The sequence below is a fragment of the Microtus oregoni genome, unplaced genomic scaffold, assembly GCF_018167655.1.
Source record: "Microtus oregoni isolate MIOR12 unplaced genomic scaffold, Mior012 000033F_ref0000390, whole genome shotgun sequence".
Taxonomy (NCBI): Eukaryota; Metazoa; Chordata; class Mammalia; order Rodentia; family Cricetidae; genus Microtus; species Microtus oregoni.
The window spans coordinates 24,378,177-24,405,249 of NW_024543092.1; the positions used below are offsets into that span (position 1 = coordinate 24,378,177).

Genomic DNA, 27,073 nt, shown 5'->3' on the forward strand with positions numbered 1-27,073 from the left:
TCCTTCTCTCAAAGGTACCAACAGGAAACAGACACCGACTCATCTTTATTGAAGAATAACCGCACAGATGGGCTATGGTTTCAGAGGAGGGTGAGTCCTGCAGAAGGGGAATCCAGCAAGGGCCCCCTACAAAAACTGCCCCATCTGCCTCCATGGCAAGTCACGAAGGCTTTCATTTCATCCTGCACTCTTATCGTCAGGCCAGCAGTCACTCAGCCACAAAGAGCTGAAGTTTCCCATCCAAGGCGGCAGTGGCGAGCTGTAACACAAAGGGGAGCCCTACGTTACCACCAAACATTTTCCATTCGCTGAGTAGCCAGGGATAAAAGTGGCCACAAAGTTTACACATTAGTTGTAATGTTTCAGATCAAAGAGCAAAACTCATTAAATTAGTAAAATCTGTTGCAGTAGTGTGATACTTATACTTCATTAGTCCAAGACACATTCCACTGATGCTTTAGAATCTGAAATGCTTTGACCTTAGAATTCTGAGTTTCAGAACAGCCCGGGTGATAAGATCTTATTTCCACAAAAAGTTAAAATAAAAATGGAGACCACAGGATGCATGGGGCTTTGTCAAGCAGACCAACATGTGCCTGGAGAACTCTCAGGACAAGAAGAGAATCAGGGAGAATATTTAAAGAAATATGACAAAAAAAAGAGATTCTAAAATTGATAAAAGATATATAAACATCTGTGCTCAATAGGCTCCCGAGATGAGCTAAAATAGCCTCACGCATCCATGATGCAGTAAATATCAAAAGCCAAAACCATGTTGAATCCCAGAGGCAGCAGAAAAAAAGTGGCTCACGACCCAGGATACTCTCAGTGGCTGACAGACTAAAGAGATTAAAAGAAAGGGTCTCTCTCTGTCAACAGAGAATCCTGCGTCTAGTAAACACACTTGAGTCGTGATGGGGAAATTGAGGCTTCCCAGATAGGCCAAGGGTCATTACCTCTAGTCCTGTCCTCTAAGGAACGCTAGAGGGAGCCCACTTTCCAGTGACATGAAGGACTGTGAATATGGACTTAAAGTCACGTGAGGATAAAGGTCTTAATAAAGGCAAATGTATGAGCAATTACACCAATAGAACTCCATAATTTTTGAGACTTTATGTATATGGGTGTTTTCCCTGCATGCATGTCTGTGTACCACATGCACGCAGTGCCATGGGGCCAGAGGAGAGTGTCAGATTCCTGGGGACTGGAGTTATGGAGAGTTGTGCACCATCATATAGGCGCTGGGAGTTGAATCTAAGTCCTCTGGAAGAGCCGTTTCTCCAGGCCCTCAGTAACTAATTTTAAGAGGCAAATACATTATTAAAAAATTGTTAGTGTCAAAGAATTAATGTTGTAACTTGGATTTGCAACTCTACATTTTCTTTTTTTTTTACATTTTCATACATAATTTAAGAAGCAAGTGAATTTTAAAATTATTATTGGCTTATACTTTGATGAACACACTATATTCATAAAATTGTACTTTTCAATTTTAATAACTGAAAAAAGGTTAGTGGGCTGCCCAAGCTTGACAACCTGAGTTCAATCTCAGGGACCCACGGAAAGGTGGGAGGAGGGAACAAATTCCACAAAGCTGTCCTCGGATCTCCACGTGTCCACTGTGGCATGGATATTCTTCCTCAAAATAATAAAAATTTAAGCTGAAAAAGGCAGGGGTAGCAGTGATAGAAAAAGCAGAGTTTTGTGTGTTATTGAAGTTAATCTAGTATAAATAAAATTCAAGTGTTTCAACTTTAAAAGGTTAAATGTAATCTCTACAAAGACAGTATCTATAAAATATACACAAAAGGAAAAGGAAATACTTTGAACCATTTTATTACAAGAATTGACTAACGACAATGGAAGAACATATGCAAGAAAGGAGGGAAAAATCTAAACCACACGTGGGGAAAGTACAGAAGTAAGCTCCTTCTTACCTATAATTACTTTAAATGTAAGCAGACTGGCTCTGCAACAGCAAAAAGGTAAAGGTTGGAAGGATGTATTAAAACAAATTGTCCACCTATATGCTGTCTACAAGAAACTCATTTTAGATACAGAACCACAAATAAATTGAAATGAAAAGAAGATATTCCATGCAAATAACAACCCAAAGTGAGTGGGGATGGCTCAGAAAACTAGACTTTAAATAAAAGGTTATGAGAAATGAGATGTTTTTATTGGTAAACATGTCAATGGCCCAAGACACAATGATACAAACATTCACATAGATCATAGAGACCACTGAAACACATGAAACAGAAATAGGAAAAATTAAGAGTAAGATTTTTGACAATAACAGGTTTCAGTGCTCTCCTGTCTTCTGTCAAACCCATCGAAGGCCTGAAAAGGGAGATAATATTACTTGAGCAGGCAGGAAGTACAATCATGTAGCGTCCAAGGCGAGCAATATATGACAGAGACAATTAGCTACCTGAGCAATCACCCAAAGTCTCATTTTGCAATGTTGAAGCAACCAACTTTGGCTATGGCCTAGCATAATTTACAGACCATTTTCAGAGGCAGGAAATTTTTCAAAACCTGTCTTGGCAAGATTTGACAGTCTTTTTTTCTTGTATCCTGCTTGTTCTGTCTGGACATCATGCATTTTGTCAGTGGTCAATGCATGGGCAGTTCCTTGCCCAAAGGCCAATTTTGCCAAGAAGAAAACAAGCTCCAAGTGGAGTGTCTTTGGTGCTCAACATTCTCTCAGGAATAGATTAGTGCTGTCAGGAGCAATCACGTCTCATGTCAACAGAACCCTAAGTTATTTAAATGCCGTGTTCCACAGATCCTTGAAGTGGTTTGAAGATTACCTATCTAGACAGAATACAATCTCTATAGTGGTGAGGAACAATTGTCTATATCCTGTCAACTATGTTTTAAATAAATGTGACTGGCCAGTAGCCAGACAGGAAGTATAGATGGGACAACCAGACAGGAAGTAGAGGCGGGTCAATGAGAACAGGAGAATTCTGGGAAGAGGGAATCTCCCTCTGCAGTCCTGTCCAGACAGTGAAGAAGCAAGATGTGACTATGCCACTGAAAAAGGTACCAAGCCATGTAGCTAACATAGATAAGAATAATGAGTTAATATAAGTTATAAGAGTTAATAAGAAGCCTGAGCTAATGGTCCAGTCAGTTTATCATTAATACAGACCTCTGTGTGATTTCTTTGGGACTAAATGGCTGTGGGACTTGGTGGGAGGACAAAAGCCTGGTAGAACAAGGACTTGGTAGGACAGGAAACTTTGACAACATGCATTCTTGGTTAAGTTCATTTCTTAGAAGCTTTCTTTTCTTTGAGGCTACTGTGAATGGAATTGTGTCCATAATCTCTTTCTCTGTATGTTTGTTGGTGGTGTGTAGAAAAGCTATTGATTTGTACAAGTTGATTCTGTATCCTGCCACATTGCTGGATTTGTTTATTGCTTCTAGATGCTTTCTGGTACAATGTTTAGAATCTCTACTGTATAGTAACTTGCCATCTTCTTTCCCTATTTCTATCCTTTGAATTTTTTCTTGCCTTGTTGCCTCAACTATCACTTGAGCAAAAGATTGAAAATGAGTGGGGATGCTGAAAATCCTTGTCTTATTCCTGAATTCAGTGGGATTGCATCAAGCTGTTTTTAGGATGGTGATGGCTGAGGGTTTCTCATATATAGCTTTTCTTATGTTGAGGTATGTTTCCTCCAGACCTACTCTGTCTAGAACTTTTATCATGAAGGCATCTTGGATTTTTATCAAAGGTATTTTTTTGAGATGATCATGTGATTTTTATCTTTAAGTCCATTTATGTGATATATTACCATTTATTTACTTATGTTTGCTGAATCATCCCTACATATAAGTACACAACCAACCTGTTCATGGCACATAATCTTTTTGATATATATGTATATTCTGTTTGTAAATATTTTTTTTTTTATTTTCGAGACAGGGTTTCTCTGTAGCTTTTGGTTCCTGTCCTGGAACTAGCTCTTCTAGACCAGGCTGGCCTCGAACTCACAGAGATCCTCCTGCCTCTGCCTCCCAAGTGCTGGGATTAAAGGCGTGCACCACCACCGCCCGGCTGTTTGTAAATATTTTATTGAACATTTTGAATCTATGTTCATCAGGAATATTGCTCTGTAGTTTTCTTTTCTATTGTTGTGTCTTTACCTGATTTGGGTATTACTATGATACTGGCTACGTAAAAGGAGTGTGGGAGAGTCCTTTTGTTTCTAACTTTTTAAAAATGAATTTAAAATGACTGACTGTAGATCTTTGAATGTCTGGTACAATTCTTTTGTGAATCCTCTGACCCTACCTTCTTTTTTTCTTAGCTGTAAAGCTTTTTTTTTAATTTTCCTTTAAATTTCTTTTTTTAAAGATTTTATTTATTTATTGTGTGTACAAGAGGGTACCAGATCTCATTACAGATGGTTGTGAGCCACCATGTGGTTGCTGGGAATTGAACTCAGGACCTCTGGAAGAACAGTCAGTGTTCTTAATCTCTGAGCCATCTCTCCAGCCCCCAGCTGTAAAGCTTTTTATGACTGTTTCAGTCTCCTCATTTGTTATGGGTCTGTTTAGGTTCTTTATTTTTCTTGATTAAATTTTGGTGGTTTGACTGAATCTAGAAATTCATTCATTCCTTTGCGGTTTTCCAGCTTAACAGAATACAGGTTTTTAAGGTACTATCTTACTATATTCTGAATTTCTTTAGTGTCTGCTGTAAAGTTTCCCTATAAGTTTCTGGGTCTCTTAATTTGGACCCTTTTCTTTCTTTTGGATAGTTGCACAAACAGTCTGTTAATCTTGCTTGTCTTCTCAAAGAGCTAGCACTGGACCCATTGGTTTTATGCACTGCTTTCTTTGTTTCTATCTCATTGATTTCTGCTCTGACTTTTATTATTTCTTCCCATTGACTGGATTTGTTCTTATTTTTCCAACTTTTTGAACTGCATTATTTGTGCTCTTTATGATTTAGAGCCATAAACTCCCCTCATAGGACTGCTTTCTACATGTCCCAGAGGTTTTGTTGTGTTATATTTTTATTTTCATTTAGTTCCAAGAGGTTATTTCTTTTTTTTGATTTTTTTTCTCTGACTCATTCATTATTCAGTAATGAATTGTTTAATCTCCATGAGTTTTGCATTTACTAGAGATTTGTTTGCTGTCAGTTTTATGTTTTATTACCTTGTGGTCAGATAGGATACAAGGAATTATTTAAATATTTTTTAATTTATAAATATTTGGTTTTGCCCCAGTATGTGGCCTATTTTAGAAGAGCTTCCACATGCTGATGAGTATAATGTGTATTCTTTGTTATTTAGCTGGAATATTCTGTAGATAACTGTTAAGTCCATTTGATGTGTGATATCAATTAATTCTGATATTTCTTTATTCTTGTTCATATGATCTGTCTATTGAAGTAAGTGGGGTAATGGGCTAGCACACTATTAATTGATTGTTAATCTGTGTCTTTCAGTAGTAGATATTTTTTTTTTATGAATTTGGGTGCCCAGAGTTTGGTGCAAGTATTTTTAGGATAGTATTATCTTCTTAATTGACTATTCCCTTGAGTAGAATTAAGCATCCTTCTTTTTCTCTTCTGACTGGCTTTATTTTGAAGTCCATTTGCTAGATGTTAGAACAGTGACAATGGCTTGCTTCCTGGTCCCATATGGCTGGAGTATTTTCGTCCATCCTTTTACTCTAAAACCGTACCTGTGTGGAAAGATAAGATGTGTTCCTTACAGACAACAGATAGGTGTATTCTATTCAGTTAGTCTACCTTTGATTGGAGAATTGAGGCCATTGATATTTAAAGTTATTATTGAAATATGTGTGTTAATTGTAGCCACCGTGTGGCTAACTTTTGGCATTGTTGTATTCTCAGTGTATTTGTCTTTTAATAATTATAACATCATACTTCTTTTCACGGGCTCTCTGGTATGCTCATACCTCTCTTCAACCTGAAATAATATTCCTGTATTTTCCTTAGGTTTGGTGCATTGGAGATATATTTTTTAGGCTTTTTATGTTGTGAATTTTTCTCCTTTAATCATGGCAGATAGCTTTTCTGGGTATACTATTTTAGGTCTTTCAGGACTTGGAATGCATTGCTTCATGTTCTGTTATTCAGAGTTTTATTGAGAAATCAGCCATTATTCTGATGTGGTTTTCTTTATTTGTAACTTGGATTTTTCTCTTATGACTTTCAAAATGCTTTCTTTGTTACATATACTTAGTGTTTTAACTATGATATGGATTTTCTTTTCCAGTCTTGTCAGTTCTGCATGCTTCTTGTGTCTGTACGGATGTGTCTTTCCTTGCTTGGGGAGTTTTCTGCTATGATCTTGTTGAAGACCTAGTCTATGTCATTGATTAAGGTATCTTCTCCCTCCTGTATGTCTATATTTCATAGTTTGGGTTTTTTCATAGTGTCCCACATTTATCATATTCCTTTCCTGCATTTTTAAAGATTGTTCATACTCCTTGCTTATTTGATCTGGATCCTTTATTTTACCTTGATATATTTTAGTCTTGATATTCTATCTTCTGCTTGATTCATTCTTCTTGTAAGGCTTTTCCTTTGAGTTTTATAGTTGAGCTACAGAGTTTTCACTTCAGTTTGAGTACTCTTCAATATTTCTATCTCTTGATTGAGCTCCAATCTCAAGACTGTCTTTGTCATTTACATCTCTTACATTTGTGTTTTCTTAGGCATCACTCAGACATTTCTTCTTCTTAAAGTCTTTCTCCTTAATTTCATCAAGCCATTTCTTTGTGTTTTCTTTAAAGTCTTGGATTCCTTGATGACATTTACTATTTTTTAAATTCTGTATCCTGAGTTTATCTATGTAATTTCTATGGGACTGGTAGATTTGGAAGTTGAATACTGACTTGATCTTTCATACTGTTTCTATCTTTGTGATGAGATCTGAGCATGTGGACTCACTTTGTTAGCTCTAAGTGTGATATGGATGGAGCAGATTGGGGCAGAAAAGAGGATGTGTGGGCAGATTGGGCCTGGAGGCTGGAAATGGCTTCGGTAGAATCAAGTCAGGTGGACAGAGGAGATGAGGCAGTAAAATATGTTTCCTGGTCCAAGCCTATAGTGTCAGGATAGATCTGGCTGAATGGAAAGGTTGCATATGGCCTGTGAGGAACCTGTAGACTCTGGGTAGATAGGGCGGGCCCTGGCAGACACCTAGAGGTTGGTTGTGGTATAGGTTAAGGGTGGCCAGACAAAGCTAGGGCATTGGATGTGGGGTCCGAGCTAGCTATGGCAGGTTGGAGAAAGGATAGGTGTGGAGAGACAGGAAGACGCATGGGACTAGAGCCTGGGTTAGGATGTGGGAGGCCTGGCTGGGTGGAGCGTTAACCAATCTTCATCATCAGTCTATAAGTAGCTTTCTGGGTTGACAATCTTTCAGACTGACATAAATGAATGATTACTTTCTTAAGTGAATAACTAGTATCAGTGAAATTGTAGCAAGCCTGACCACCCTCTACAAGTGTCCAGGAGAATCAAAGGGAAACACAACAGAACTAGCAATGGAAGGAACTTTGCACGCTTATTAATGAGAGGCAAGGTAAGAAAATATCATTAGGCTTACCTACCTGCAGGTTCAGCTTGAAAAGACAATTTTAAAACAGAAGGATCAGTTAAGACCTGTGGATAATACTTCAAGAGTTTCAAACTATATCCAATAGACTTCAGAAGACAAAAAATAAAGGTGATGCTTAGGAAGCAATTTTTAAAGAACAGAAAATTACACAGCTTAGATGCCAAATTGATGAGTTTTTCAAAGTGTTGTTAGTAAGTTTATAGCGATGGAAATTTTACAACAAACCAAACTTCTATTTCATGGGAAGAAAAAAAACAGACATTATCGGATAAAATATGGAACTTCAAAATATCAAATGTAGCTACAAAATATCACTGAAAAATCAAATAATGTATTACAAGAAAAGGAAAAAGTGACATAGAAAAAGTAGTGACCACCGAAACTGGTGAGAATTTAGCCTCTTTCTAGCAACAGCAAACATATAGAGAGCACACCTATTGCAAACCTATAGGGAGAAAACCTATAGCAAACCCATAGAAAGCACACTTACAATAAACCTACAGAGAATACATCTACAGCAAACCTATAGAGAGTGCACCTATAGTAAACCTAGAGAGAGCACAGCTATAGTAAACCTATAGGGGAAAACCTATAGCAAACTTATAGAGAGCACAGCTATAGTAAACCTATAGAGAGCACAACTATAGCAAACCTATAGGGAGAAAAGCTATAGCAAACTTATAGAGAGCACACCCATAGTAAACCTATAGGGAGAAAACTATAGTAAACCCATAGAAAGCACACCTACAGTAAGCCTACAGAGAGTACATCTACAGCAAACCTACAGAGAATACATCTACAGCAAACCTACAGAGAGTACATCTACAGCAAACCTATGGAGAGCACACCTATAGCAAACCTATAGGGAGAAAACCTATAGCAAAACCATAGAGAGCACACTTACAGTAAACCTATAGAGAGCACACCTATAGCAAACCTATAGGGAGCACACCTATAGTAAACCTATAGGGAACACAGCTATAGCAAACCTATAGGGAGCGCACCTATAGCAAACCTATAGGGAGCACACCTATAGCAAACCTATAGGGGAAAAACCTATAGAAAAACCATAGAGAGCACACTTACAGTAAAGCTATAGAGAGCACACCTATAGCAAACCTATAGAGAGCACACCTATAGCAAACCTATAGGGAGAAAACCTATAGCAAACCCATAGAGAGCATGGACATGTTTGTTAGGACCTTATACTTGTCCAGGAAAAAAACACATTTATCACAACTTCTGAATTTTTCAGTTGAATATTAAGTTATTAAATTCCAATTAAATTTAATTTTCAATAAATCAAAACATAAGGATAACGGTTAAAGAAAAAAGAACTATTTTATCTTCCAGTCAATAATATAAACTATATTAACTATAAGATATAAGATTATATAAAAAGCTAAATCAAACGTGAAGTAGGTGTGACCTCACTGCAGTTGTGACAGCATGTACAAAGACCTGCACAAGCTCAAACCAGACAAAATACCAGCATGGAGAGGGAAGGGAGGCACGAAGCACCAGTCCTAGCTAGGGAGCTATCGGCAACTGATAGCGAGTGAGAATTGGAGAGTCAGTTTCCTTTCTGCTTGTAGCTCCTGGTAGGTCAGCAATGCTTTAGTGGATGGACACACATCCAAGAATATGTGGACAGCAAAAACTGAACTTGAGGGTTGTTTTTAAAAAAGAAAGGAAGGAAGGGAGAGAGGGAAGAAGGGAGGGAGGAAGGGAGGGAGAGAGGGAGGAAGGGAGGGAGGAAGGGAGGGAGAGAGGGAGGAAGAGAGTGAGAGAGATAAATTGGATGGGCATAGAAGCAGAAGTACACCTGAAAGGAGTTGGGAAAGAAGAATAAATGTAATCAAAGTGCATTATACAACATTCTCAAAGAGCTAATAATGTGCAGAAGAAAGAGATAACGAAGGGAATAAGGCCTCCCAACTTCAGACATGAGGGCTGGTTTCCTGCAATGAGCTGATGAGAGCCTAGGAACCACTTCCTAAGCTTCATCAACACCACTCACTCATTGCTAACCGTGCTCTGAAAATATTAGTGTTAGGTTAGACTGCACAGGGATCATGTTGTTGGGAATATGTTTCTTGGAATTGAAAATTAACAATAAAATTATCTTTGAGTCATTGCTCCACGGGCATCTTGGGCAAGTTTGCCCACTTTCCGAATCCCTGGCTTGGTTCAGCTCTGGCTATTGTCCCTTTTCTACAGCATTACAGGAGCAGAAAAGAGTGTGATTGTGCTGGTAAGTGTGAGCTCAAAGTGACTGCCCTGCTGGCTGAAAAGGAATAAAATAGCAGCAGGGGTCAACTCAACAGGGAGCAGCACAGACAGGTAGGGCTAGCAACACACATAAAATGTGTGCAGTCTCCAAGACTGCCCTTCACTGTGTCTGAGTTTTTCACCGAGGGAACATGAAATAAACAAGTGGAACTCACTGCCTGCCTTAGGTGTCCGGGGAGAGAGATGAACACAGCCCAACATTTGAAGATGACATCATGATACAATGTAAAATGATGGACATCCTTGAAGGACCACGCACAATGACCAAGCCGTGCTTACCAGGAGTGTAAAGCTGGTGGAGCATCACACTAGCTACTCCCCTGCTGCTATAGTGAAGTGTGAAGCTGGTGGAGCATCACACTAGCTACTCCCCTGCTGCTGTAGTGAAGTGTGAAGCTGGTGGAGAATCACACTAGCTACTCCCCTGCTGCTGTAGTGAAGCTGGTGGAGAATCACACTAGCTACTCCCCTGCTGCTGTAGTGAAGTGTGAAGCTGGTGGAGCATCACACTATCTACTCCCCTGCTGCTGTAGTGAAGTGTGAAGCTGGTGGAGAATCACACTAGCTACTCCCCTGCTGCTGTAGTGAAGTGTGAAGCTGGTGGAGAATCACACTAGCTACTCCCCTGCTGCTGTAGTGAAGCTGGTGGAGAATCACACTAGCTACTCCCCTGCTGCTGTAGTGAAGTGTGAAGCTGGTGGAGCATCACACTATCTACTCCCCTGCTGCTGTAGTGAAGTGTGAAGCTGGTGGAGAATCACACTAGCTACTCCCCTGCTGCTGTAGTGAAGCTGGTGGAGAATCACACTAGCTACTCCCCTGCTGCTGTAGTGAAGCTGGTAGAGAATCACACTAGCTACTCCCCTGCTGATGTAGTGAAGCTGGTGGAGAATCACACTAGCTACTCCCCTGCTGATGTAGTGAAGCTGGTGGAGAATCACACTAGCTACTCCCCTGCTGATGTAGTGAAGTGTGAAACTGGTGGAGCATCACACTAGCTACTCCCCTGCTGCTGTAGTGAAGTGTGAAGCTGGTGGAGAATCACACTAGCTACTCCCCTGCTGCTGTAGTGAAGCTGGTGGAGAATCACACTAGCTACTCCCCTGCTGATGTAGTGAAGCTGGTGGAGCATCACACTAGCTACTCCCCTGCTGCTGTAGTGAAGTGTGAAGCTGGTGGAGAATCACACTAGCTACTCCCCTGCTGATGTAGTGAAGCTGGTAGAGAATCACACTAGCTACTCCCCTGCTGCTGTAGTGAAGTGTGAAGCTGGTGGAGAATCACACTAGCTACTCCCCTGCTGATGTAGTGAAGCTGGTGGAGAATCACACTAGCTACTCCCCTGCTGCTGTAGTGAAGTGTGAAGCTGGTGGAGAATCACACTAGCTACTCTCCTGCTGCTGTAGTGAAGCACCATGGCCAACGAACTCACAAAAGAAAATGTTTAATTAGTATTCCGTTTTCAGAGGGTTCAAGTCCATGATGGGGGAACAAAGGCATAGATGAGAACTCTTTTCTCAAACTTCAAAGCAGGAGGCAGAGAAAATCACAATGGGAATGGCATCACTCTCTTGAAACCTCAAAGCGTGCTAGAGATGTGACACCTCCTCTAGCAAGCCTAGGAGTCTTTCCCAAACAGCTCCACCCACTGGAGACCAAGTATTCAAACACACATGGGAGTTGTTCTCCAATCAACACAAATTAGAAAGGAAGGAAAAAAAGAAAGAAGGAAGGAAGGAAGAAAAAAAAGGAAGAAAGAAAAGAAATTCATCTGATGTGCTATAATAAATTGAGTAAAGCCTGGACCATATGATCATCTCAACAGACAAAAATATTACACAGAAATTAAACACCAAACAGACTAGCAATAAAGGGGGCTTCCTGCATGCTACTGCGCCAGGCATGCAAAGCCCACAACTTAATGGCAAAGTCCTGGAAACGTCCACTACAATTGGGAACACAACAAACAATCAGAGATCAGGAAAAAGAAACGCAACTCATCTGGAGTGGGAAGGCCTGAAACTGACTTTTTGGGTGATAGAATCATATGTACACAAAGTAAGAAACGATCAAAAACTGTCACATACAATAAACAAGTCCAGCCAGATCACAAAGATCAATATATAAAAATTAACTTCACTTTTATATGGTTATACCCCATGCCTATTCTAAAATTAAATTTAAAGATATTGGGTGGAAAGCGAGAGTAATAAATGGTACTGGCAGTTGGATCTCATTTTCTCTCCTGTGGACATGTGTATGTATAAACACATACACACCTACGCATACTCAGGAAGAAATACCTGAGAGCGTCCACAGTGGCCCCAGGGGGAAGGCTCAGGGCCTCAGAGATGTCACGGATTTTCCTCGTGTTCGCTCGCCCTCTCCCTCTCCCCTTTCTCTCCTGCCTGTCTGTCTCTCTGTGCACACCCCTCCCCCTTCCCTTTCTCTCCTGCCTGTCTGTCTGTCTCTCTGTGCACAACCCCTCCCCTTCCCTTTCTCTCCTGTCTGTCTCTCTGTGCACACCCCTCCCCCTTCCCTTTCTCTCCTGTCTGTCTGTCTGTCTCTCTGTGCACAACCCTCCCCCTTCCCTTTCTCTCCTGCCTGTCTGTCTGTCTCTCTGTGCACAACCCTCCCCCTTCCCTTTCTCTCCTGCCTGTCTGTCTGTCTCTCTGTGCACAACCCCTCCCCTTCCCTTTCTCTCCTGTCTGTCTGTCTCTCTGTGCACACCCTTCCCCCTTCCCTTTCTCTCCTGTCTGTCTGTCTCTTTGTGCACACCCCTCCCCCTTCCCTTTCTCTCCTGCCTGTCTGTCTCTCTGTGCACACCCCATGTATTTCTTTCACTGTGATGGGAGTTGAACTCAGACCTTTTCTGCCTCTGAGATACAGTCCTCGCTGTCTGAAACTTGCTAACTTGAACTGCCTTCAGTTCCTGCCTCAGCCACCGAGCAGCTGGAATCGTGGACTTAATGGCCACACCTGTCATGCTTACTCTGTTTCCCAAAATAACATGTACTATTTCTTCTTAAAAGCTGGAAAAAAATGAAAAAAAAATTCCAGTAATAGATGTCTCTAGAGCTATAAAAATAGTAACCCCACTAATTTTTTTGTACTTCAGGTTATATTTCCATAAAATACTGAATAATGTGTAATTTCTATTAAAAATAGATTGTTTCATCACAGCCAAACTGTATGGATTAAGTTCCAGCTCGGATCCTTTTTTTAACCCGTCCTTGACCACAGTCAGCACAAAGGTACCAACACTTGCACAAGTCTGTGGGACACGGTTTCTGCATCTTCTCCCTTCAGAGTCTATTGCTCTCTTGAATCTGCTTGCCCTTGAGTAAAACATACTTGCCATTCTTATAATTCACAAAATTCATTAGCACAGCTCGATAACAGAACTCGATGTGTAACTGGAATCCTATGTGCTGAGAGTAACAAAAACGCTGCGACTCACATGAGATAAATTGTTAAGCTGGGTTTATAAATCACTTACAAAGAAATTGAGCAGAACTAGAATCCTGGCCCCGCTGTCACATTCCTACAGTGTGACCACAGTGTGCTCAGGGCCGGAGGCCACAGCAATGAGTGTTTGCAGACCTGGAAGCTGTGCCAGGCCATCAGGGACAAATATCCTCGCCAGCCAGATATTAGATCAACAACCATTAAACATAATCTGAACCATCTTAAGTGGCCAGGGCTCAAGAGCTGAAAACCAAACAGTCGCCCTGCCGCTGACTGTCCGTGCGCTGCACAGGCCCCTAGAGACCCCAGGGAGAACCCCAGGGCCATGCAGAGGACAGCAGCAGAGCCCAGACCTGCCTGGCATTTATCCCTCTTTCCCATGTAACTTGCAAAGCTGTTTGTTCAGGAGGCACCTCTCCGGGGTCCCCTACTGCTCTGCACTCACATGCGCCACGCGGTGCGGGTTTGCAGAGGACCGCGCAGGACCTCGGCTGCGCGCAGATCTGACTCATGGATCCCTGGATCGCTCACACTGCATAGTTGGCTCCATCGTGTGCAAAAACTGCTAGGGTTTGCTGCTCATCCAGCAGCGCTGCTCTAAGATGGGAGATCAGAGTCCTGGGAACTGTGATTGTTCCCTCCCTCCCTCCTTCCCTTTCTCCCTCCCAAGATGTTCCATCTCTCTGCTCTGTGGATCAAAAGAAGCAAATTCAAGAGAAGAAACGCTTCTGTCACCAAATTTTCCATGTCATAGGAGTGAATTCTATGATTTAAAAATTACATCCCTAAACAGTATTACAGGTTTCCTTGAGCACCACACCCTCTCTCTCTCTCTCTCTCTCTCTCTCTCTCTCTCTCTCTCTCTCTCTCTCTCTCTCTCTCCCCCTCTCTCTCCTCTCTCTCTCTCTCTCTCTCTCTCTCTCTCTCTCTCTCTCTCTCTCTCACACACACACACACACATGCTTGTGCGCGCAGACACACACCCCGCATTGCTGAGGTCAGCAGTGTCTTTGTACCCACAGAATCTGCATGCGCTTATAGCTCCCGCCCCCCACACAGCAGTCTCCTCTGCACAGCACTCAACAGGCCCCTCCTGACTGTTTCTGCTCACATGTCCATGGCTTGTTTCACACTAAGCCCCAGGGAAGCACAGATCCTCCTGTCTTGTTAGTTCCAATTCTCTGCACAGCTAAATGAGCCCTCTCCACTTTGCACCTTAAGTGGCTTTCTTGTTCGTGACCTTCCATCTCCTGTTCGGTTGTGGACTTCCTGTTTTCTTGGCTTGCTCCCACTCTTAGACTGCACTTTTGCATGTACGTAAAAGCTGGGTAGCAATACAGCTCTGTGGAATACAGCTCTGTGGAATACAGCTCTGTGGGGTACAGCTCTGTGGGATACAGCTCTGTGGGGATACAGCTCTGTGGAATACAGCTCTGTGGGATACAGCTCTGTGGGATACAGCTCTGTGGGGTACAGCTCTGTGGGGTACAGCTCTGTGGGGTACAGCTCTGTGGGGTACAGCTCTGTGGGGATACAGCTCTGTGGGGATACAGCTCTGTGGAATACAGCTCTGTGGAATACAGCTCTGTGGGGTACAGCTCTGTGGGGTACAGCTCTGTGGGGTACAGCTCTGTGGGGTACAGCTCTGTGGGGTACAGCTCTGTGGGGTACAGCTCTGTGGGATACAGCTCTGTGGGATACAGCTCTGTGGGATACAGCTCTGTGGGGTACACCTCTGTGGGATACAGCTCTGTGGAATACAGCTCTGTGGAATACAGCTCTGTGGGATACAGCTCTGTGGGATACAGCTCTGTGGAATACAGCTCTGTGGGGTACAGCTCTGTGGGGTACAGCTCTGTACAGCTCTGTGGGGATACAGCTCTGTGGGGATACAGCTCTGTGGAATACAGCTCTGTGGGATACAGCTCTGTGGGGTACAGCTCTGTGGGGTACAGCTCTGTGGGGTACAGCTCTGTGGAATACAGCTCTGTGGGGTACAGCTCTGTGGGATACAGCTCTGTGGGATACAGCTCTGTGGGATACAGCTCTGTGGGGTACAGCTCTGTGGGGTACAGCTCTGTGGGATACAGCCCTGTGGGATACAGCTCTGTGGGATACAGCTCTGTGGGGTACAGCTCTGTGGGGTACAGCTCTGTGGGGATACAGCTCTGTGGGGTACAGCTCTGTGGGGTACAGCTCTGTGGGGTACAGCTCTGTGGGATACAGCTCTGTGGAATACAGCTCTGTGGGATACAGCTCTGTGGGATACAGCTCTGTGGGATACAGCTCTGTGGAATACAGCTCTGTGGGGTACAGCTCTGTGGGGTACAGCTCTGTGGGGATACAGCTCTGTGGGGATACAGCTCTGTGGGATACAGCTCTGTGGGGTACAGCTCTGTGGGGTACAGCTCTGTGGGGTACAGCTCTGTGGAATACAGCTCTGTGGGGTACAGCTCTGTGGGGTACAGCTCTGTGGGGTACAGCTCTGTGGGGTACAGCTCTGTGGGATACAGCTCTGTGGGGTACAGCTCTGTGGGATACAGCTCTGTGGGATACAGCTCTGTGGGATACAGCTCTGTGGGGTACAGCTCTGTGGGGTACACCTCTGTGGGATACAGCTCTGTGGAATACAGCTCTGTGGGGTACAGCTCTGTGGAATACAGCTCTGTGGGGTACAGCTCTGTGGGGTACAGCTCTGTGGGGTACAGCTCTGTGGGGTACAGCTCTGTGGAATACAGCTCTGTGGGGTACAGCTCTGTGGGGTACAGCTCTGTGGGGTACAGCTCTGTGGGATACAGCTCTGTGGGGTACAGCTCTGTGGGGTACAGCTCTGTGGAATACAGCTCTGTGGGGTACAGCTCTGTGGGGTACAGCTCTGTGGGGTACAGCTCTGTGGGATACACCTCTGTGGGATACAGCCCTGTGAGGTACAGCTCTGTGGGGTACAGCTCTGTGGGGTACAGCTCTGTGGGGTACAGCTCTGTGGGTACAGCTCTGTGGAGTACAGCTCTGTGGAATACAGCTCTGTGGGGTACAGCTCTGTGGAATACAGCTCTGTGGGTACAGCTCTGTGGGGTACAGCTCTGTGGGGTACAGCTCTGTGGAATACAGCTCTGTGGGATACAGCTCTGTGGGGTACAGCTCTGTGGGGTACAGCTCTGTGGGATACAGCTCTGTGGAATACAGCAAGAGCAACATTCAAGCTTTGTCTTTTTCCTCCTGGAGTTCACCCATAATGGTTCTTTCTCTACACCTTGTCTTGAACTAAACGTCCCTGTGGTGTGCACCTGATGTGAAACAGTTACCAAGCATGCCCTTCCAGAGGCCAGGAACTCGCGGACTGGAGAGCAATGCTCACACACTGGGTTTTGCTCTTCTGCTATGGTCTAGAGTTGACATCAAATGAGCTGACAGAAAATCACAACAGGTCCACGTGACATCAGGGACTGTTTTGCACATCACTATCAGTTATGTCTCTCTGTGCAGCTGTGTGTCTGGACAGAGCACACATGACCTGGGAAGACTGATCTTAACATTGGTATGCAGACCCTAGACACTGGATTGCAAATGCTTTCTCTTTCCTATGAAAATATTTAATAAGATGTCTTTAGTCTTAAGAAAACTAAACCATGCCATCTTTATTCAAAGTCAGAACACAATGAATCAAGTAGAAATTATATGCTTTTACTGTTAATGAAAGTGAAATTTTCTAAATAAATGTTTAAAGCATCTAAACTTCATTTTTAAATAATCTGAAATTTTGTTTTGATAAAAAAATATTTTCTGTATTTTTCTGTTTTATATAATTATCCTTTATCTGTTAGGGCTTTGGGTAACAGAGAACAAAGATACGCTGTGCAGGGGGCCCTGGGAGTGCACAGCAGTGACCACTAGTGTCTAACAAGTCAGCCACCAGATACATGATTCCCTGAGGGGGACCCCACCAGTGGAACCGGGGGTCACCGGCTGTGGGAACCAGCTGCTCCTGTCTGCAATGTCTTCCGAGAACAGCTTTGGGTGCATTCCCACTGCTTGTGTGTTTTATGTCGTGAAATAGTCCATCTACTGGGCACACGTACAGCTATGCACGGTCAGGAGGCAGATTTCTACCATCTGTATAATTCTGATGAATAGAAAGAACACTAAGATATTTTACATTTCTCAGATTGTTACACAGACAGCTACTTTGGAGTCCAGAGCAAATTCAAAGCAAGCCAGTTCCCCATGAGACAAATATCTGGCTGTCCCTAGAGACAAATACATGAGGTCATTTTTTTCAGGTGTTGTTTTACTGACTCAAGGCTGGAGCCTGAAGTGACTTTAGCAATAAGTCCCTGCAGCAAACCTTTCTGCATGTACTCCCCAGCCTCAAGGTTCAGCCAATTGTTTTCTGTCTGGAAACCCTCCTCAAATTAGAGCTATGTACATGGGTCAGTTGACATTCCTAGCCTAGGAGAAACTACGTGACTTGTCTGGAGTTTGCTGTGAGAGGGGGCAAAGCTGGAGAACAGAGGGCAGCAGCAGTAGGGGTGGAGCATAAAGGGTGGAGGCAGCAGTAGGGGTGGAGCGTGAAGGGCGAAGGCAGCAGAGCAGCAGCAGGGGTGGAGCGTGAGGGAGCAGATGAAAGGGCAGCAGTAGGGGTGGAGCGTGAAGGGTGGAGGCAGCAGGGGTGGAGCGTGAGGGAGCAGATGAAAGGGCAGCAGTAGGGGTGGAGCGTGAAGGGTGGAGGCAGCAGGGGTGGAGCGTGAAGGGTGGAGGCAGCAGGGCAGCAGTAGGGGTGGAGCGTGAAGGGTGGAGGCAGCAGGGCAGCAGTAGGGGTGGAGCGTGAAGGGTGGAGGCAGCAGGGCAGCAGTAGGGGTGGAGCGTGAAGGGTGGAGGCAGCAGGGCAGCAGTAGGGTTGGAGCGTGAAGGGTGGAGGCAGCAGGGCAGCAGTAGGGGTGGAGCGTGAAGGGTGGAGGCAGCAGGGCAGCAGCAGGGGTGGAGCGTGAAAGGTGGAAGCAGCAGCAGGGGTGGAGTGTGAAGGGTGGAGGCAGCAGGGCAGCAGTAGGGTTGGAGCGTGAAGGGTGGAGGCAGCAGGGCAGCAGTAGGGGTGGGGCGTGAAGGGTGGAGGCAGCAGGGCAGCAGTAGGGGTGGAGCGTGAAGGGTGGAGGCAGCAGGGCAGCAGTAGGGGTGGAGCGTGAGGGAGCAGATGAAAGGGCAGCAGCCATGGGGCAAAGAGGAGGGAAAGCAAGAGAGATTTTAGAGAGTACTTTTTTTAAGATGAAGGAAAGAAAAAGTTAGCATCAGAAAGTGTCTGTGCTTCTTTTTCCCCTCAGATAGAAAAAGTATAACCTTTAGACAGGTAAGAACTTTTCCTAGTTATCACCTCATTGGTGGATTTTCTTCTTTACCCTGGTTCTGACAGGGAGCTGGCACTTCTAGGTCAGCAACAAAGACAAAACCTGACGGGGAGAAAAACCCACGAAAAATGGGTTATGTGGACTCCACAGGGACACACACTGACCCAGGAAGCAGCACACACAGGAGCTCTACCCCAGACCACGTGGACACAGCTTTACCAGGGCCGCCATGTGGCCTCCTTCCTAAGTTCACTGCCACACAGGACGTGATGTTAGAGCTCTGAGTGGACAGAAGATGCCTGTGTCACACACAGCTCTCTAGAGGAGACTTGCTGAAGAGTCAGTCCATCCACACACCCCACACACGACAGTCACACTGAAGAGTCAGTCAGTCCATCCACACACGACAGTCACACTGAAGAGTCAGTCCATCCACACACGACAGTCACACTGAAGAGTCAGTCCATCCACACACGACAGTCACACTGAAGAGTCAGTCCATCCACACACGACAGTCACACTGAAGAGTCAGTCCATCCACACACCCCACACACGACAGTCACACTGAAGAGTCAGTCCATCCACACACCCCACATATGACAGTCACACTGAAGAGTCAGTCCATCCACACACCCCACACACGACAGTCACACTGAAGAGTCAGTCAGTCCATCCACACACGACAGTCACACTGAAGAGTCAGTCAGTCCATCCACACACGACAGTCACACTGAAGAGTCAGTCCATCCACACACCCCACATATGACAGTCACACTGAAGAGTCAGTCCATCCACACACCCCACACACGACAGTCACACTGAAGAGTCAGTCAGTCCATCCACACACGACAGTCACACTGAAGAGTCAGTCCATCCACACACCCCACATATGACAGTCACACCATTGGGATATGTTCGCTCACATCAGATAAAGCTCAACTGTGTTGTTTTTCTCTATACAGGTGCCTTCAGTATGTTTTCTGATTCAGGTGTATTTAGTGAGATTGGCAGTTAAGCATCTTCTTTCATAACATGTTAGTTGGTGGGAGAGTTCCAGTCCTTACTTTGACGAGACCTCAGACTTGGCCACCAATGGTAGACAGACACACCACAGAGCTGCAGAGGGGTCTGCACAGGAGGGGTGCAGGATTCTGACAGAACTTCTCAGCTAAGGTCTACATCACATGACACCTAGACCCGGGAAGTTTGGAGGAGACAGGAGGAAAACAAGTGTATAAAGAAGCTCATCCAGACACACTACAACACTGTCAAGAAGATGGACCCTGCCTGGAGGATGACATGGACATGGGAACTGAAGACCTGGGGAGTCATCACAGGCTGGGAGACCACACCAGAAGAGAAAGTATAGGACACGGAGAGGAACACAGGCACGGCCAAGCAGGTCACTTGTCATAAGATCTGGAGTAAGGCATTTTCTTACTTAGTGATTGATGATGGAGGGCCCAGCCCATTGTAGATGATGCCATCCCTGGGCTGGTGGTCCTGGGCTCTATAAGAAAGCAGGACTAAGAAAGCCATGGGGAGGAAGCCAGTAAGTAGCACCCCTCTGTGGCCAGTGCATCAGGTCCTGCCTCCAGGCTCCTGCCCCATTTGAGTTCCTGTCCTCACTTTCATTGACAGTAAACTACAATCTGGAAGTGTAACCCAAAATCCTATCCCCCCTCAACTTGCTTTTTGGTCATGGTGTTTCGTTGCAGCAATAGAATAGGCTCATCTACCATAAATTCTCCTTCCTCTTCTTCTTTTATGATCTATTATAATCATGGAAAACAAAAGAGAAATTAAAAAGCAATAAAGAATGTGCAGTAGTTCACTTTGTCCAGGGAAATGAGGCTGCACCGCTGCCCAGAAGGACTTGACAAGGCTCAGCCCTAAAGTTCAGTTCAACGACTCTAGCATGTGCTATTGCTGGGTTCATGACCACCCACATTTCAGAACTGTCCGGCATCCTCTCAAGTGAGCCTCTTACAAAGCCTGGAAGGTCTGGGAAGAGCCCCAGGGGAGAACAAAGGTAGCTTTGGAAGGGTCTGCGCCAATACACAGATTTATGTGGGCTGTTTGTAAAGCATGAAAGCAAATATCTGGTACACCGCTGTGGGAAATGCCAGTACTGAGCCACTGCCCCAGATCTTGTCCCCATCAAGCCCAAGTAAGCCCTTCCCACATTCTTTAATTTAGAGGAATTAAGACCAGTAACTACACACACGACTAGGGGATCACTTTACAGCAGCATATCCAGGAACTGCAGCGTGCCTGTCAGATTCCAACCCTGGAAAATGTTCTCTGTGCCAATACAAAAACAATCCTCAAAGGGAGTGAAACTTGACAGTCTGAGATAATCGCTCACATAAAGGGAAACCTTTTGTGGTTTCTAAGTATAAAACTTGCTTTTTGAGCAAGGGGGATTTTTAGGAAGGCTGCAGATACAGCCTTGCAGTATCTCCCATGCAAACTGCACAACACCACTGAGTTTAGAAAACCACTTTTCTTGCCATTTAAATTCCTCTTGGTCCAGATTTCCATTTTCACTCTAAGGGCTGGAAAGTATCAGTCATTAAATATCTGCAAGAATATGTTTTCCAAACTACGTCAATTGTTTTTTATAAATTGATTCTAACTGTGGCCACAAAAAATCTATTTGAACATATCTGATGTCTCTGTAGACACATGAGAAATGAATAATGAAACTGGCCTTGTTCTGAAACAACTACTTAAAACATGAATATGCTAGGAAACATGGACCTCACGACCCTCCCATAAAGACCAAGCACATTCACGCAGAACGTATACACTGGAGTCTTTCTAAGGTGAGCAATGTTCCAGGCTCTGAGAGTTTGCAGTTGGCCCATCAAGAGTGGTCATGGGCAAATCAAGCACAATCTGAAGTTCCACTGAAAATCAAGGACAAAGCAATACAGATTCTTTATTTCCTTTTATAGCTTTGGATAAATGAAGCCAGTGTACATGGCTTTATTTACATACTAGGTACCTTAGGTCATGAAACATCCCCACTGAATATGTTATATGGACACACAACAATGATTTATTTCAATAGACTTGTGACTTGTAGATTCATAAAATATAAACTCATTCACCATGTAATCCTAGTCCAGAGACATAATGCTAAACCTAACATATAGATAAGAATTCTTGTCACAGAAAACTCCAGATGCTGGGTAGGAAACAAAGGGGAAGGAAAGCAACAGGGAGAACAGGCAGAGGAATGCCAAGTAGCCCAGAGAATGGCCAACTTGGGTAATGGTGACCTAGAAAGGGTATCAGGAATCTGGACTAGGTACTAACACTAAGCCTGGAGTATATAAACTATTTCTCAGTAAAGGTACTGTAACATGGGCCCTCATCTTCTGTCAGCTGTCAATGTTGCTCAATTATTTATAAACAGAATGATATAATCAGTATTTTCTTCAAAATATGTAGGGTTTGTAGTTAGAGAAAGATAAACATAAAGCAAGATATGAATTGACACAGTTGAATGCAGGTATGGTCTCAGGATGCTGAGACAGACAAACTCTATGTCAAACCATCAGATTCATGTTCACAATGTCTCCCAGTAACCGTTCAGTGGTCACACAAAGGAAGAGATTTCTGGCGACAGATTGCACTTCTCTCAATTCACTTCCATCATAGAAAGTCCACACTCCAATCCACAACCCAGAACTTGTTCAGCATCAAGCTTGGCCACACTCCCTCTACATTTTAAAACTCAGAATCACCAGGCTTGGATTGTGCTAACTTATTTTGCAGGAAGAGCATATATTTATTTGATATTTCTACTACTTTCTTTCTCTTTTTTATTAATTAAATTTTTTCTTTGACAATTTCAGACTTGTATAAGATGGATACAGCTCTCCCTTCGCCCTCTCAATTCTGCCCATCCCTTTCCTACAAATCTCTTTTACATATTCTTGCCTGTTTTGTTTCATTTTGTGGCCCACACCTTTAACCCCAGCACTCAGGAGGCAAAGGCTGGTGAATCTCTGAGTCAGTGTCAGCCTGGTCTACAGAGGGAGTGCCAGGACAACCAAGGCTACATTCTACCTTGAAAAACAAAAAAGACAACGGTCTCAAAAATAGTAATTATTAATATGTTCAAGGACCTTAAAGAGGATATGAATAAACTACTTAATGAGGTCTGTGTAGACATAAAGAGTGGGATGAAAAATGGAAACAGTTTAATGCATGGAAGCAGGAATAGAATCACTAAAGGAAAGGCAAACTGAGAAAAAATGGAAATGAAGATTTTAAGAAGTCAAGCAGAAACCTTAGAGGTGATCCTCTCCAAGAGATAGACATGAAAGAGAGAGTCTCAGGTATTAAAAACAAGGTAGGTGTAATGAACATCTCAAAGAAAATGTTAAATCAAAGAAAGAAAGAAGGAAGGAAGGAAGAGGCACAAAACATCCAAGAAATCTTTGACACTAGGAAAAGACTAAATCTATGAATAACAGGAAAAGAAAAAGAAGAAACCCAGGTCAAAGGCAGAGAAAATAAATATTTTTAACAAAATTATGTAAGAACATTTCCCCAGCCTAAAGGAAGGAGTAGTCTATCAACGTAATTAGAAACATACAGAATACCAAGCATACAGGAACATAAAAGAAATTCCCCACAACACATAATAATAAAAACACTAAATATACAAACAAAGAAAGAATATTAAATGCTGCGAAGGAAAAAGACCAAGTAACGTTAAGGGCAGGTCATTTCGAATAATACTTGTCTTCTCAGTGAAGACTCCGGAAGCCAGAAGGGCTTGGCTGGATGTTCTACAAACTCTGAGAGACCACAGATGCAAGGCTAAACTATTATACCCAGCAAAACTATCAATACAATAGTTGTATAAAGAAAAAGATTCCATTATAAAACTGGAATTAAGAAATATCTACCAACCAATCCAACTCTATAGAAGGTACAAGAAGGAAAACTTCAGTCTGAAGAGGTTAAATACACCAAAAAAGACACAAACCTGAGAATAGCAAATCAAAAGAAGGAGGGGCACTCATACCTTAACAACAAAATAACAGGATGCTTATTGATAACACTTGATATTAATGATCCAAAAATAGTGATCCTGCCTCCAGGAAACCTCAGAATGAAACTGGGAGTGAGAGCTGTCTGCTCCTGTTTTATAATCCTCTCTAGCATTGGGATTAAAGGTGTGCACCACTACCACCTGGTTTCTATGTTTGGGGTTTCCATGGTTTCCTTTCAGCTAGTGACTCAACTAAATGTGATCCATTCCTGGCACCGAATGTTTCTAATGAGGAAAGACACCCATCTGCAGCTCCGTCTTCCCCATTACTAGGTGACTCCATGTAGAGTTCTTTCATAATGTATATATTTTAGGATGCTCATTGAGTTATACATATATACAAAACATCACACTATCTTATTAAATATCAAATACCACAGCCAGTAACATCAACAAGGAAAAAATTATATCTATCAATTGATGCAGAAAGAGCATTTAGCAAAAACCAAGGAGTATTTGTGATTAACAGTTCCAGTCATTTCAGAAGAATAAACAGTTACTTCAACTTTAGAAAAAGCTTCAATAAAATATTCACACATAGTATCACGCTGGCTGGTATAAGTTCTAGAGAGAAATAAACAAATGTTTATTTCATTTCATAAGAAGTGTAACAGATTAGAAAGGAAAGATAGCAGACCTACATGGAAATGATTATATGAGAATCCCCAAGAAGGCTTAAGGAACTAAGGCGAGAAGGGGGAAAAGCTTATAAGTCTAATAAATAAGCCATCAAGTCTGAAACTGTCACCATCACAGGAGGGTCACTCTTGCTTCTGAGCACTAGCAAGGACTCTGCGGTCACTCTTGAGGAAAGAATAGACTCAGTTACAACTTTTCAAACCATAGAAGCAGATGGCTCACCTGGCAGACATCTCTTCCTGCACTCTCAGATCACTAAGGAAGAGGGCTGAAATATCGATCCTTCACCTAGACTAGGGCCACAGCCCTTTAATACAGTTCCTCATGCTGTGGTGACCCTCAACCGTTCAATTATTTTGCTGCTACTTCATACTGTAATTTTGCTACTGCTATGAACTGTAATGTAAATATCTGATATGCACGATATCTGATATGCAACCCTAAAAGAGGCTGCAACCCACAGGCTGAGAATCGCTGATCTAGACACATCTAAATGAGAGTTTCACATCAAGCACGGGAAGCAAGGCATATCTTTCCCTGCACTCAGACCCTTGATCTTATTAAGAAGGTTCCATACCAAAAGTAAAGCTTATCATGTATCCAACAGGAATCTAAAAAAGAAATTCTGGTAAAACTCTCCATCTCTCTTGCCACGTGTCCAATAACAACTGTAGAACCACCAAGCAAGATATGTGCTTTGCTAAATAGGCCTCTGGATCTTCTGAGGTTGTGAAAGGAATCACTGGTTCCCTCAGTGCAAACACTTTGCATAGCTCCAATGACTGACAGCAGCCCTGACCTGAGCCTCAGTCCACAGTGGGCTCCTCAGTCACTTTGCTGGATTGTGTTTGGATTCTGCACAGAGAAAAAGCTACAGCAGGGCGGAGACCATGTTTTCACTGGGATGAAGGTCTGGGTGCCAGTTATCCCTGATTACATGCTGGCTTCAATACCAAGGCCACCGTCTACAGAGGGACCTTCTCAAGGTACAGGGCATTTAGCGAATACCAGACACACAGAGTCCTAGTCTGTGATACAGGCCTACAGGGGTTGGCTAGAAGGCAGGCTCGGGGGCTGTGATTCACTGAAACAATCGGTTCCAAAAGAAGAAGACAGAGGACCCTTCCCTGCAGATATTTTCCTAGAGCTGGAGAAAGCAGACCTCACTGTGGTGTGTGCAGCACTCGTCCTCAACTCCTGCACACTTCCAGGATCCCACCCAAAGTCAACAGAGTTAAACACCAATTGGAAAATAGAAGCTAAGTTACCAAAAAGGAAAAGAGAAAAAAGAATGAGCAGATAGTTGCTCCAAGGTTCAAAAGCCCCCTATTTACATTCGGGGCCACAGAGCTGCCTGCATGGAGCTCTCTAAAGCAACTGTGCATATGAAGAAATTAACGTGTCATTTCCTTCCAGGCGCTATAAAAACAGCGGCCTGGGGGGAGGGGGGCCTGGCTCCACACCGTCTGTCCCCAGCCTGTTTTCCTTACTATCTCCACAAAGCTGCCCCTAGCCAAGATCTCTGGAAACCACGGACCAGAGCCCCCTATCCAACGGACTCTGTTCCAAGACCTCTAGGGGCTGCCTAAAGCCACAGCTAGCACAAAGCCCTGTAATTCGGGGCACTTTCCATCTTAACTAAGCTTTTGGCCACGAGTTCTACAGTCTGAGGTACAGCAACAAAACCAGTACAAATTTCTTTTTCCTTCTTCCCAGTCTGATGGAGAGAAAATCTGTTCTTATATAGATTTTAGCAATGTCAGCAGAAGCTTCGCCTTTGTCCTGTTAAGGACTCACACCACCTTCTCATGGAAAGGGAAATCTCCTCTCTGGTCAGCTGAACTCCCACCATCAGTACTCTGGTACTTTGGGGCCACTGTGAAGTCAAACAAGGGTCACTTGAAGACAAGCATATATAACAGAAGTATCCCGTGAGTGGGCAGTGAATACACTGTGGAACCTCCACAGACTATATAACTGCAATCTCCCGTGAGTGGGCGGTGAACACACTGTGGAACCTCCACAGACTATATAACTGCAGTCTCCCGTGAGTGGGCGGTGAACACACTGTGGAACCTCCACAGACTATATAACTGCAGTCTCCCGTGAGTGGGCGGTGAAAACACTGTGGAACCTCCACAGACTAGATAACTGAAGTATCCCGTGAGTGGGTGGTGAACACAGTGGGATCCCTGGACAAAGGCTAATGTCCCAGGTAAAACAGAGTAAGATGACACAGACTGCTCAAAACGACAAAGAATTTAAACCTTGTAAATTGTTCACTTCTGTAGTTTCTATCTAATATTTTTGGCTCATCAATGGGTAATTGAAGCTATAAACAATGACACTATGGGTATATGGGAGCTACTGTGCTCATCTTGTGATAACTGACTTATCAGAACAGGACCACACGTTATCTACACAGCAGGGACTGTGTGTGAACTCCGTGATAAATGCCAAGCCCACAGCACATGAGAGCATGCCTCCTGACTTGCTAGGCTCGGAACCTTTCTGAAGCCTGCAGACGCCACATGCTGAGGTGCCCAGGTCTTTAGACACAGCAGGGACACCAGTGTCAAGGTGAAGATTAAATACAAAAAGGGCTGTCTTCATCATCTAATAAATCAAAACGAAATCAGAGT

The 27,073-nt window shown here is 43.7% G+C and overlaps 1 protein-coding gene across 1 annotated transcript in view; it reads right to left on the reverse strand.

The window, feature by feature from the left end:
* Positions 1-227: 227 nt before the first annotated feature.
* Positions 228-27,073, reverse strand: part of Wdr27 (WD repeat domain 27) — a 123,759-nt gene continuing 96,913 nt past the window's right edge. The window contains exons 26-28 of the mRNA XM_041680040.1: positions 7,612-7,623; positions 1,938-1,969; positions 228-259 (exon numbers count right to left, since the gene is read on the reverse strand). Of these exons, the coding sequence (XP_041535974.1) occupies positions 1,949-1,969; positions 7,612-7,623 (33 nt within the window). The 3' untranslated portion in view covers positions 228-259; positions 1,938-1,948. The remainder of the gene's footprint in view (positions 260-1,937; positions 1,970-7,611; positions 7,624-27,073) is intronic.